Source organism: Barbus barbus (assembly GCF_936440315.1).
Source record: "Barbus barbus genome assembly, chromosome: 6".
Lineage (NCBI taxonomy): Eukaryota > Metazoa > Chordata > Actinopteri > Cypriniformes > Cyprinidae > Barbus > Barbus barbus.
The window spans coordinates 25467238-25480845 of NC_136734.1; the positions used below are offsets into that span (position 1 = coordinate 25467238).

A 13608-nucleotide genomic window follows, 5' to 3' on the forward strand; every position below is an offset into this window, starting at 1 on the left:
ATCTTTGCTGAATAAAAGTGTTAATTAAAAAAAAAGTTACTTTTTTTGTACTGATTTTAATTTTGAATCAGAGCTCCAGCACTTTGTGTAAATGGCTGAATGTGTAAACACTCAAGTCACACAACACCTTATAACTTAAGACATGCTCATTCCTGTAACCAGAAATGAGCCCCCACATATGAAACTAAACCAGAATGTATCTGAATATATCCCTAGAGTCCTCATTGCTTAAACCACACATTGGCATTTATAGACTGCTACAGACAATTCCTACAACTCAAGTTTGAATTATTTATAAACCTCATCTTCCAAGCACTTTAACAAATCCCAAGTAAATCAGATGGGATTCTTTTTTTAACTTAAGTCCATGCAGGCAAAGTACATTAAGTGTAAAATATGTACAGTATTCCATGACAGTATAACAGTCATATTATGTTGTCATTGATTGTTGACTTAAAACCGACTGCATCAGACTTAGTTAAACGACAATATTATACTAATAAGATGATGATAAATATAACTACAAAGTCAAAGTGTCTCACTTACTCACTCATTGTAACGTTACATTATGATTGTACTTTATTGAAGCATGCAGGAAAGAAGTACCATGACGCCATCTAACGTTAAACTGCAAACGTACACTTTCACAGGCAATACTTAAAAATGACTTTGTTTCTCCATCTGTCGCATATCGTAATAATGTGTGCTCAAGCTTAGCTGCCAGACTATTCACACTGACTAATAAAAATGCTGATTTAGCCATGAAACAAAAGACAACAGTTTTCTTGATGCATCGGATCTCACAGTGTTTGTGAGATTCACAGCGTCACATGACACAGACGGTGTAACTTACAGCATGACTTTTAATACTTCACCTCAAGGTAAAATAAATCCAGAGGTTTTATCTGAGAATCTAAGAAGTCCTCATAAGTGCGATATTCTTCCACGGTTTCTCCCGCAAAGGCGCCGCTGTCGTCTTCCATCTTGTTTACTTTGAGTTATTCCCATGGTAACAGGCAGAGCTGTAGCAGCATAGTAGCAGTTGTCGTGTTTTCCTGTTGTAAACCAATCATGAACCAATATAAATTGTAAGCCCCGCCCATTAATATTACAAAGCAATACCAGGTAGCAGGAAGGTTGATGGTATGCATCCAAAAGCTGTTTTAAAAATAATTTGTGTGAAAGCATTAGGTAGGCTAACAAGTGGCATCCTTGTTGTGTCATGTGGTTTAGCACAGTCTTCTAGCCTACTAACATAGACCTACTCTGTGTAATTAATTATTTCTTGCAGTCTAAGCATCCATGGCTTTATAATATAATATAGAATTTAGTTTAGTTAGAATTTTATATTATCATATTATTTTGAGAATCTGCATATTTTGGTACAATTTCCAAATGAAAGCTTTAAGATTTTTCATGCAAATTTAAAATCATCTTGCGTCATTGTTATGTCAGAATAAAAGACAATGCGACTGATTCATTTTTAACAGCAAACATCAATTATTAATATTTTAAGCTCCTTCATGTAATCTATTTTATTTTTTATTTATTTTGGCTGAAGGGCTTTTTTTCTTTGTCCTTTAATATGCTTTAATGCTTTTGCAACATAAAATGCCTAGTGATCAAATAAATACATTTATTTTAAAGGATGTGTAAAACAGAATTAGCAATAAGCTGATTAACTTTTTGTCGATTTTGACTGCTGAAAATTGGGGTTGTTTTAGGTTTTGTGGATCTTTACTGCATTAAACATTACTGGATTTAGTGGGAACTAATTTATCTGGACTGAGCAGTTCTGTTGAACCAAAGTTTGGTGTTATTTGTTGAACTTGTCTCATTTAAAAATATTGAGACCATGGCAAACAGATCTGCTTAATGTTTTGCCAAGTCAGACCAAAATGTACCTGTGGTCTAATTATTCATCCATAACCACTAGGTGGCACATCTCTTCAAACTTTTATTAAACAGTTCTCAATGTTCTCAGTTCTATGCATTTTGCCATCATTCTTGTTTCTATGTAAACTAAATTTATTTTTGTTATAAGGACTTCAAATGGCAAAGATTGCATTCCCTGACAAAAGTCATAGTCTTGGCTATGGATGTATGTCTTGGCATTTATCCAGACAAGTACTGTGAAGAACCCTTTAGAGTTTATCTCCAGCCCTAATCAAACACATCTGAACCAGCCAATCAAGACTGCTAGAAGGCTATAGGCAGGTGAGTTTTATCAGGGTTGGATCAAATCTCTGCAGGAAAGTGGCCTGGAAGGGCCAAGTTTGCCCATCACTGCTTTAGAGCATTGGTCTCAAACTCAATTCCCGGAGGGCCGCAGCTCTGCACAGTTTAGCTCCAACCAGCTCCAAATCACACCTGCTTGGAAGTTTCTAGTGATCCTGAAGAGCTTGATTAGCTGGATCAGGTGTGTTTGATTAGGGTTGGAACTAAACTGTGCAGAGCTGTGGCCCTTCAGGAATTAAGATTGAGACCAATGCTTTAGAGCCATAGCACTGTTCAGCATTATGGCGTATGCAGACACCATTTGATGTGGATGTCTTGACCCCTGTATTTCAACCTGTTTGATGAGACACTGTTGTAAACCATTTTCCGGTGGAATGTCTGACCTTCACCAAACCCTGACTTTACCCCTTGGATCAGCCCAACAGGCCGGGTAATGGCACAAGCCAGCTGTTAAGTCAATTGCAATGGGCAAATCTTCAGACATAGACATCCATTATCACCACCATGCATGCACAATATGGTTTTTGGCCACATTGTTGATTTCAGGAGAATCTAATGCAGAATTAACAAAGTGTCCAATAATAGTTGTGATTAAACCTTTATGATCTTTTAAGGACTTCTGTTGTATCCTAATATATTACCATTCCAAATACAAAAGCACAGCATTCCTATATTGTGGAAGTTTGTAAAACAGACAATAGCCTCAGAATAATTTTAGGAATTATACACAGGATGTTTTTAATCTCATTATAGTCAAATGTTTATTAGAAATTAATTGTTGTGAAAAGTTTGGAAATGGATTATGGTTGTAGTCACCTGTAAACACTAAAGATGAGTTCCACACAGTTTCAGTGTGCCCTGCTTGACAGTTATAGGGATATTTTGTGAAGGGTCTTACCACGACTGTCTGCCATTTGATACACCTATGAGCAGAGCTCATAAAAAACACAGAGCAGTCCCACAAGACATGTTTATCCTTGTGAGACATTGCTCTTCTATGGAATGCACTGGGGTCATGACAGGATTTTAATTTCCATGACAGTCAGCATCTAGCCTGATGGTTTTGATGGACAGACATCTAGTTGTTCAAAGAGAAGAAATATGGGCTTTTTATGCAAATAAGCAATCCATGTGCATAATTCAGCCCAGAAGCATTCAAAATATGCCTTTTTCCACCTTTTTAAAAAATATATTTGCATATTACCATCACAAACATTATAATTTGGGGAGCTGAATAACTGTTTGTGCAAAAAAGCTTGTAGAGACATAAATATATTGTATAAATACAGTGAGGTATAATATAAAAATGTAGTTATATTTTGTAAAATCACTGAGGATTATAATGCAAATCCTCTTGTAAAGCAACTTTAGTTCAAATATATATGATTTTCAGAAGATCCTCATGAAATGCACAGTGGACTTCAGAAGTTCCGTCCTGAAAATGCCTTGTGAGTCAGCCTTTTGACGTCTAATGTACATGATGACCGGAATGCTCAAGTCATAGTAATGTAAGTTAAACAAGTATTGATATCCTGATGAGAAAACTGGTAATTTCAGCAAAACAGCTTTTCCCCGCTTGTCTTTTTTGCAAGATTAGTCCATGTTTAAGACAGCACTGGTTTATCCGAATCGAAACTTGGGCCAGTATTTGACTACTGGTCGATTCTTCTTTCCCGTGTTAGCTGCGACTTTTGTAATAGAGGGTGATGGTGGATGTGGTTGTTTTTCCTGCTCTTTGTCTGTTATTGTGAATCCTTGTTCAGTCTTTTCATGCAAGCTCATCCTCGGCAGAAAATGTGTAGACACATGTTGTGACTTCACTCTCGGACTGGACCCCATTTTTGCTTTACCTCGCTTGTTAAGTGCCACGAACCACTCTCTACCAGTGCGATGGTTCTTGTGGATCACTGAGGCATACGTGTTGTAGCTGTTCTCCTGAAACCGCTCCCTGAACTTACAGTCATCTGTAAAGCTCTCCTGGGGAAAAGGACAGGAAAAAGGGGAATGAAAAGATACAAAGATAGAAAACCAACAAGTTGTTCAGTCTGATACTGATACGCCTGTGCATGTTAATGGTCATGTTAATATGTCTTGAATCTTGGCTTTCAACACAGCCTGTGAATGATACTAGATCCCTCTGATGATCTTTGTTTGTACTTCAGCCGGAGTCCAGCTGCAATGGTGTTTATTTAGTGTATGGTTTCCTGTACTATTTGTACATCTTACTTTCAAATGAGATAATAACTTTTACTCTTTCTAGTATAAATGTAATCGCCATAAGCTTTTGTTTCTGCGAGCTATTCAGCAAGTTTGTTAATGTGAGCCTACAAATAAAATAAATAGATCGTTGTTGCATACTTCACCATGGAATTAAATAATTCTTCTTTATTCAGAGTAACAGTTTGTATTATAGTAGATACCATACAACACCAGGGGACTGATCGGTGTACCAGACATGTAGTTCTTTTCCAGCTTGATTTTCATCATAAATTTTATAGACTGAGAAATAGAAAAAGCATAATGAATGTCTATGAGCTTTAATTGTCTGTATACACCATAATGATGGTGATAATGGTATTGAATGTACAATACAGGAAAAATACTGCATTAAATATAGATCCAACTAATACAAATAAGAACCATTAGTTGTGCTTATAAGTTAACATATCCCTTGAGGAATCTGTAGCATTTAAAAAATAATAGATAAAATCTTTCAAATCAAATCATATTTTAGTTCTGTCCCGAAGATGCTGCACAAGAGATTTTTATTTTTTTTACAAATACCACAAGAATGTTACATTTTAATATAATCTTTTACAAATGTATTTTTCAAAAATTGAATTACTTCAAATATTCTCTTTAAGCAATAATGACAATTTGCATCTTATGTAGTTGTGTATGTGTCCCTCAATATATTTGCCTGAGTGGCAAAGCTGGATGACATTGTGGGAAAAACCATGTGTGCAGAACATGCTGGGAACCATGTACTAATGCACAACTTGAATCTTAATTTATGTCAATGCAATAAAAAAAAGTCGCCATTTACAAAAAATGTCAAATTCTGCAAAGGGTATGTACACTTATGAGCAGAACTGTATATGGAAGTGATCAGCTTTTGTATTCTGCTTCAATTTTACCTCAGGAATAGACAGTGCCACAGCACATCAATAAAGCTTTAACATTTTGGGCACACAATAAGTAATTACTCGCACACACTTTGTAGGATGCCACATTAGCAGCTGCTGGAGAGAGAACACTTTGTGGCCTGATTGAGTTAGCCCCTCATAAAGAGAGCTAATGAAAAGCTGCAAGCAGATTATAGACACCGAGCCCCAGAATGAAGTCTTACTTTTATCTCCTAGCTCAAAGTCATCAAAACCGACTTTCCAATCAAAGACTGGGGTGACTGACAGAAGCAGAGCTTTGTTTGTGTGGGCTGAAAACTCATTAGGCTATGAAATAACTTTATCCTTCCAGGGCGCAGGAAAGCAGGACACATGCTTGTTTGTAGGCAATCTATGGTAATGTGCAAGCCTCTCTCCTTAGGTAGGCTTTCAGAAATGCAGCCATACACTGACAAGACCAGACATCCATTAGATCTCTCTCTAGTAAATGTTTTTAAATATCTGACCAAAGCTCAGATAGTTCAGTTAGATGAATTTGGTCAAATCAACACTAGATAGCAGGCATGAAGCAAACTTGGATAAGACTACTTTATTACTGGTCTGTTATTGTTTCTTCTCTGGCTCTCTGTCGAATGTGACTCGTATATCTAATACCCAGTGTTGTAGTTAAAACCAGCTCATTCGAATGTGAGTAAAGACTTAGATTTGATTTCTTATTGCTTGCTTGATGTGAACAAAAAAGCTGCCCTGTGTTTCTAGATAATGAACTCTATAGTAAATATATATTCCTTTGCATTTATACATTACATATTATATTTGGGTAAAAAAGTATGAATGTGTTTGCATGGTATTAATTTTTTTTTACAAATTGTAGTTTATTAGAAATGAATGTGTGCAAATACGTTTTGGGAACACTGTTAGTTTGTAAACGGCCGTTTATATAACCAACTGTACACAACCAACATTATTAAGAATTTTGGCCTCACTCTCTAAAAATACATCTGGTGGGAAACTATATCATTAATTTAATGAGGGTCAGTCCCAAGTAAAAGGTCTTGCATAATTCCCAAACTCTGAAATAATAAAACTGTTCTGGTTTGCTGAAGAGTGCAGCAAAGCAGAAAATGGTGCCATTACAATATTTTCTAAACATGCCAGTCACAACTTGACCCACCATAACTTCACAGGGGCTCTCTCCCCTAAATGTGGTAATTTGCCCCAAAGACATCTGAACGTTTGTTTGATTAGGGTACATGGTTTCTGTCTTCTGGAAGTGCTTTATGACCGCCGTTTTAAACAGCAGCCAGCTGTTACGGATACATCCTTTTATGACATTTTTTGGGGGTTATTTCGATCCATGTTTGAAGAGATAGAAGAAATCCCATATGTCTGTTCGGGTGTCTGCAAGCAGTAGACATTTTATTGTTAAGTCATGAACTTGCACAGCTGTTTGACCTGTGTCTGTTCTCTGACAGCTTTCTTTGTGAATATTATCCACAAACAATCCTTTCTCGAGATTTCCCATACTGTGGTAGCTCCACTGTTCAGCCTTGCACCACCAGCGTTGAGTTATTATAGCGTTGCAGAGACAGATACGAGTAATTACATCTTGGCACGGCAGATTTGTTCTGATTCGTAAGTGTTGCTGTATTATTCAGAGTTTTTTCCTTTACCTTTAAACCATGTGAGCAAAGTTACGTTTGTGTCACATCTCTGGCTCATGAGCAATCCACGTTTCATGGAATGGGAGATGGTTGCATCTCCATTTCCCTCTTGGTTTCTCACCCGCTCGCCATTGTTATCAAAATAAATACAGTGACCTCTTAAGCTTTGCAAAGATTATGTTAGTAATAGCTTGCTGGGTAGGTCACAAGGCATAATGTACATCTGTCTTCCTTGCCATTATCGCAGCAATAAATTGCCACTATGAAAACCTCTAAATATTAAATATGACAGACAGTGCAACAAAAATCAGACGTTAAGTCATTTGATACTCCTTTGGTTAGGAGACTTTTCTACGAAGTGAAGTGCTTGGGGTTTAAAACCCAAGCTGACAGCTATTAAATAAGCCTGTGCAACTGTAGCTGGTCTGAGGAAATGAAACCCAATTCAAGTCTGACGGAGCCGCTGCAGCTGCTTTAATTACAGATGATGTCTGCAGCAGTTCGGAGGCTAATCCTCAGATTTATCAGACTACTTTATTATCCGTCCCTTACAACATTTTTCTAAATTATAAAACATTAATGTGAAGTAGGGTCCACATAAGTACAGAACTATATATATATATATATATAATAAATATATATTATACTTTTTATTCAGCAAGGATGCCATAAAGTGTTTTTGTGACAGAAAAAGTTTGGTAACATTTTAAATGTCTTTACAGTTTCAAATAAATACTGTTCTTTTGAACTTTACATTCATCAAAGATATTAAGAAAACACATTTTCAACTGAAATATTAATCATTATTATATGCAATGTTATTAATGATTTCTGAAGAATAATGATACTGAAGATTTGAGTAATGGCTGGTGAAAATTTAGCTTTGCCATCACAGGAGAAAATTACATATTAAAATAGACAATAGTTATTTAAAAAGTGTAGTAATATTTCACAATATTACTGTTTTACTGTTTGTTTGTTTGTTTGATAAAATAGATGCAGCTTTGTTGTGCATGAGAGACTAAAAAAAAAATATATATACTGTATATATATTATCCTCTCTCTCTCTCTCTCTCTCTCCTTTGGGGGAAAAAAATTGAAAAAAAGACGGTTGATATTATGGGAGAGTTAAACAGTTTAAAGCTATATGAATACAGATTAGAGTTCCATATACTGCTGGTTTGTTTGCATAAGTCCCAGTTCTTTCTGTTTGCATGCTAAGTGCCCTTAAAGCCAACTTTGTTTACACGCATATTGATTCCCTTCCTTGCAAGATTATCAACTACCCCAGACTCGTTTTAATCTGCTCTTCCCATTAACACATGCTAATAAGCTCTGCCTTCTATCAGACAGCCCAGACCCCTGCAAAGCCAGATTGCTCTGAAACTGCAGTGTGTCTCTCCACTGCTTTGTGCTGTACAAGTCTTTGTTGAGAGAATTTGCAGAGGCTCACAAATATCACAGTAAGCTGAGATTTCCTTCAAAAGTGTGTATGGGGAGTTTTTGTTCGGAATATTTGGATTGGTTTGCATCCGCTTTATATTGTGTTGGGTCACACTTACAGTCGCATGAAGCCTCCCCCTCTTGTTCATGGCTAGAAATCGGTTGCTGAAAACTCCTCGGATCCCTATGACCCCCTGAGACACGGCAAACAGCTCCAGCACACCTACAGATCGAAAAAACACAACAATTGCAGTGACGACTGATGACCTTTATGTCCTAAGTGTCAAAGGTCAAACAATGGCTATGTTCACACACAAGCAGAAGCATAATATTTGCTATTTGCTATTTGCTATTTGTTATTTTATTTTATTGCTAGTTTATTTCTATATATATGTTTACTGCACTTTTTCTATTTGTATTTTTGTAAACTTGAGGTTTTTCTTAATTTTGTTGGACAATTTGTTGGACAGTCGTACAATACATTTCACTACATGTCGTACTATGTATGTATATGTATGTGACAAATAAAATTTGAATTTGAATTTGAATTTGAATTAATAGTTTAGTTATCAAAAAGAGTGATGATTGCATTCTTTAACCAAAGTGTCACAACTGAATTTTGAAAGTGGGTTCAGGAAATATTGTCTGCCATGTCATTGACATATGTGTGGCACGAGGCATTATTAGTTGATGCCATAACTTGCATCAACCTCTCTCATGTTTGAAAAAGGGCAGTACATATGGGTATTGTATGGTTGTAAAATTATGGGGCAGAGAATAAATAACGTAAAAAAATCAAGTGTTTTTTTTAGCTTTTGTATCTTGCAGGTAATATTACACAGAAAAGCAGGAAATATTACACAGAAAATAGTTTAGAAAAACATTAAATTCTTAAAGACACAATATGAAATCTATTGTTCTCTGACATTTTGGTTAGAAGTATTATTGAATGCTATAGCAAGAGAGATGAGTTCAGTTAAACGTTATTCTATCCCCTCCTTCTTCTGTTGTATGTACAGGACAATGTACAATCTGAGTCACATCTGTTAATAAATACATTTAACACCACACACTGAGCCTTTTTTTCATCTGTCTTTTTGTCTTCTTTTATATTAGTCAGGATATTAGATACTTTTATATGTACAGTAAGTAAAGAATAGAGAAACCACTGCAACGCATACTGTAAAACACACTAGCATAAAAAAAAATCATCCACCAGATAAATGAACATGACTTCCCAATGCCAGTCCTACAAGTTTGAGTGCTCTTCCTTTTAATGTGTGTGTAGTGATAGGGTACAGAAACAAGCTTTTTTATTGATCTTAAAGAGCCTGTGTAATATTCTGAGGTGATTTTACAAAAGTGAACTACACATAAGAGTTCACAGGTTAATATAAAAACTGACTACCATTGGGATATAGCATCCATCTTTTTCATATTTAAGGCATTATTGGTCATTACTGTTTATTGACATTAAAAATTAAATTGGTTAGGCTGTATCCTTTCAGAGAGATGTTTCAGGGCTGATGTTTGCTTTCCAAATATTCTGTCTGGCACATGGACTTAACACTCACAGCCAAACTCAAAGTCCTTTTTACTTTAATCAAATTTTGATCATCTGTTTGACAGTAGACCCTCTAAATAGACCTAGTACTATGGTATGTGTACCCAGCTATTCAACCATTAACAGAAATCTAGTGCATGGCATGTTAATGATGCCACTCACTCCAGCTTTCAGCTTACTGGCATTCTGATCTCAGCCGCTGCACCTGTTCCCATACCTGTAAATAAACATCCGCTCCAAACAAGAGACTCCAACCAGAGGAAGCACTAGTTTGTCATTCATTCAGTCAGATCAGTCTGCAATAACAGTTACTTCAGCCAGTAAGTGTTTTTGCACAGCCCATTACTAAGAATCTGTCTCTGTGACTTGTAAGGACTTTCTCTATTATGCAAAACTGTTACATTAAAGCATTTTTAGATTCTATTTGGTCATTTGAATAATTTATCTTAATTTTGGATGTAAATTAGCACAATTTCATTCGTATTGAGTATTGGTAAATTTATTTATATCGGAAAATCATAATCGAATACTGTGCAGGCATACTAAGTTTGAAAAAAGGATTAATCAGTCACTAATTTGAATTTAGCTCTCCACATGTCCGTAAAGATTGGTAAATGATAACTTACTTAAAGGATTAGTTTCGTGACTCCCGTTGACTCTTCCATCGGGGTGAATCTGAAGGTGGAAGCCTATTCCAACTCTACAGTACAGTCTTCCAGTCCTGCGCCCTGATACGCGCCCTTCCTCGACAAGTTGGTGCTCCAAATAGGCGCGTTCAGATCCCGTGAGCACTGCAGAGTGAGACAACTGAAAGAGGAGTAAAAGCAGGAGAGGAACGTTCATTCTTTCCAGAGAGCTGTCTGTGAGCGTGCTAGGCCACTTCCAGCATTTTGCTGCTGTTCCAGCGCTCTGAGGTAACACTGGTGGGCATTACCCTCGGCTGCAGGAGCTGGAGCAGATCTGCTGGCAAAGAGATATTTATATCACAAATGATCTCACTGCTTGATGCGTGCCTGAGATGTGCAGGACGCTCTCTCTCATCTTCAATTTATATCGGACAAAACATTCAAACCGTCCTGAGATCTATATATCGTTGGAGATGTAGCTCCAAACAGCGCGTCTTTGACCAAGGAGAGGAATGTGCAGTTATTTATTTATACTTTAATACATGGGTCAGTGACAATTAATGATGTTCGAGGTGATCAAACGGAGGCATATGTTAGGAATCTAGTTTAAAACACGTGGCAAGTTCTTAGAAACGTAAGACTTTCTAGTCATGTTTTGAACAAAAAAAAAGTTTATACTGTATCAATAGCTCCAGAAAAATGATTTTAATGTCAAGTGGTGTAACCATGATAAAGTAGAAAGTACGAAATACTTTCCTTTCACATTGCCTGTTTTTAGGCTATATAGCTATATATAAAAACAAGCTTTCACATATTTTCCAAGGAGATTTAAAATCTATCATACGTTTTTTCATTAATATCAAGAGGCTGGTTCCTCCATTTGACTTCAACAAAACGTACATTTAAAAAAAAACAAACAAAACAAAGATAATAAATAAATACATATAGCCTACGTACGTACTGTGCATGCATAGGCTACACACAGTACATACATACGTAAATACATACATAAGGTCCTAAGTAGCCAGTAAATATTTTTTTTATTTTTTTTTTATAATTCTTGATGACCTTGACAACACGATTTTATGTTTTGTTTTTTTCCCTCTCACAAAAATGCCTCCTGCGTTTTTTTTTTTTTTTTTGAATTAATAAAAGATTTTGTGACTGATAAAATGTAGGCTAATACAAATATTTTGCACAGATACCACCTAGATATCTTTTACTTTATACCCCACATAAAAAAATTGTAAGTAACTTTTAATAGCCTACTGCACACATCTAGGGCTCTATGTTTTTCTGAATAAATGTATCAGAGAAAAGAGCGTCACGTAAAGGGACCAAATACAGACTCTTTAAGCATTTTACACACGAGGAAATATATATACAACCGGGTGGACAAACAAATAATTTATGACTGGAAGAGAAGCGATTGTCTAAGCTGTCTATCTAGAAAGCGTAGAGGTCCTCCTGTAACGCTGTAGTTTTGCCCATCCTCGCGCACGAGCCTGAACGTTAGTCGATCACACAGACGTTATTGTTGGAAGTTCTCAGCACTGACTCGTCCTGGGACAAGCAAGCAACAAACTTAGAAATATACAACTATACAATTATTTTTGGAAAGAGGACCTTCAGGATGAAGACTGACTTTCATATTAAATGTATTCATTAATATCCAGTATTGACACGTGAATGTGTGAAATCTTGTAAAAAAAAAAAAAAAGGATTTTATTTTTTCTTTATTTGTTTTTTTTTTGTCTTCTCTTAGTCAGAACATAGTATTAATGTTTATTTTATAGAATTTTATTTCAGTTCTCTTACGTTTAACATCTATATTTTATTTTGTATAAAGTGAGGACATGGGCAGTGAGTGGTGCATTGTAATAATTTTAGTATCACTGTGATCATCCTTTATTAATTTCAAAGTGGAAATGTTGCTATTTTAAAAACTAATGACAGGTAAAATTGTGGCAGTTTGTGACTCACCATAAGATAAACTGTGTGTTACATGGATTAATTTGTAACACATGTTAATGACAACACAGAATGAAACTAAATGTATTATTTAAATAACCAGTATGTTACAGTTTTATTATGACCTTTGAAAGCCTCTCAGTTTTTCCCTTATTATCTCTCTATTAAATTAAACAATAGTGGTGTCCAGGCCAGTTGTTTCAGTACAGCTACCTGCAGAGCGAAAAGCAGCACTACATTTTCTGCTTTAAGGACAGCACAGTGGGAATTTCATGTTCTTTTTAAAATGTCTGAAACATATGAATTTCAATCATCTACACACAATATTGTGTTATTCATAGTTAATAAATCTGTACAAAACCAGGACAGGATGTCTCTCTATACACACAAATACATATACACATCGATCACAAGATCTTTGAGGTTTATAACTCCTCACATACATAACATAAATAGTGTTATTTAATGTATATTCATGAATATTTTAGCATTCAACGCTATTATGAACTAGTCAAGCGTGCAATTTGTTTTGTAGATGCAAGGCTCTTATAAATATGCATGTTATATGCTCATAATGCATGAATTTGCATGATCCTAGAGCATTTGTAGATTTTGCTCACAGCATCTCAAGTTACCTTTAAGATGCTTTGGCAGCCTTCAGTAATTTGAAAGGAATGTGTCCTGAAAACTTTACGATCTTAATCACTAGATGAATGGCTGAGACATGGAGGTCTGTGATGTCTGTTTCACTTGCTGCAAAACACGGATTGATCACTTTAATGTAAACGGTGCAGAACTGTTTACCTCCCAAATTGTAAAGGCCATTTGTTTGTGTTGGACCCTCCAGTAACTGCAATGAGGTAATACCCCAGATGAGTATAAACACTGATGATCCTGATTGATTCATCAATGATCCTGGCTTTTAACAACTTTGTAGTAACATGCAGGATTTTCTCTCTTGGGGAAGAATAATTTGT

At 35.9% G+C, this 13608-nt stretch overlaps 2 protein-coding genes across 2 annotated transcripts in view; both read right to left on the reverse strand.

Moving 5' to 3' along the window:
• LOC306870809 (cilia- and flagella-associated protein 299) overlaps positions 1–1180 on the reverse strand; it is a 50492-nt gene extending 49312 nt beyond the window's left edge. Inside the window, exon 1 of the mRNA XM_079418236.1 lies at positions 876–1180. Coding sequence (XP_079274362.1) covers positions 876–983 — 108 coding nt within the window. The 5' untranslated portion in view covers positions 984–1180. The remainder of the gene's footprint in view (positions 1–875) is intronic.
• A 2678-nt stretch (positions 1181–3858) lies between these two features.
• LOC306870948 (fibroblast growth factor 5-like) lies at positions 3859–10877 on the reverse strand (the record flags this gene model as incomplete). Its single annotated transcript, XM_079418552.1, has 3 exons — positions 3859–4215; positions 8590–8693; positions 10661–10877. 3 exons carry the CDS (start codon positions 10875–10877, stop codon positions 3859–3861), a joined length of 678 nt encoding a protein of 225 aa, XP_079274678.1.
• Between the last annotated feature and the right edge of the window lie 2731 nt (positions 10878–13608).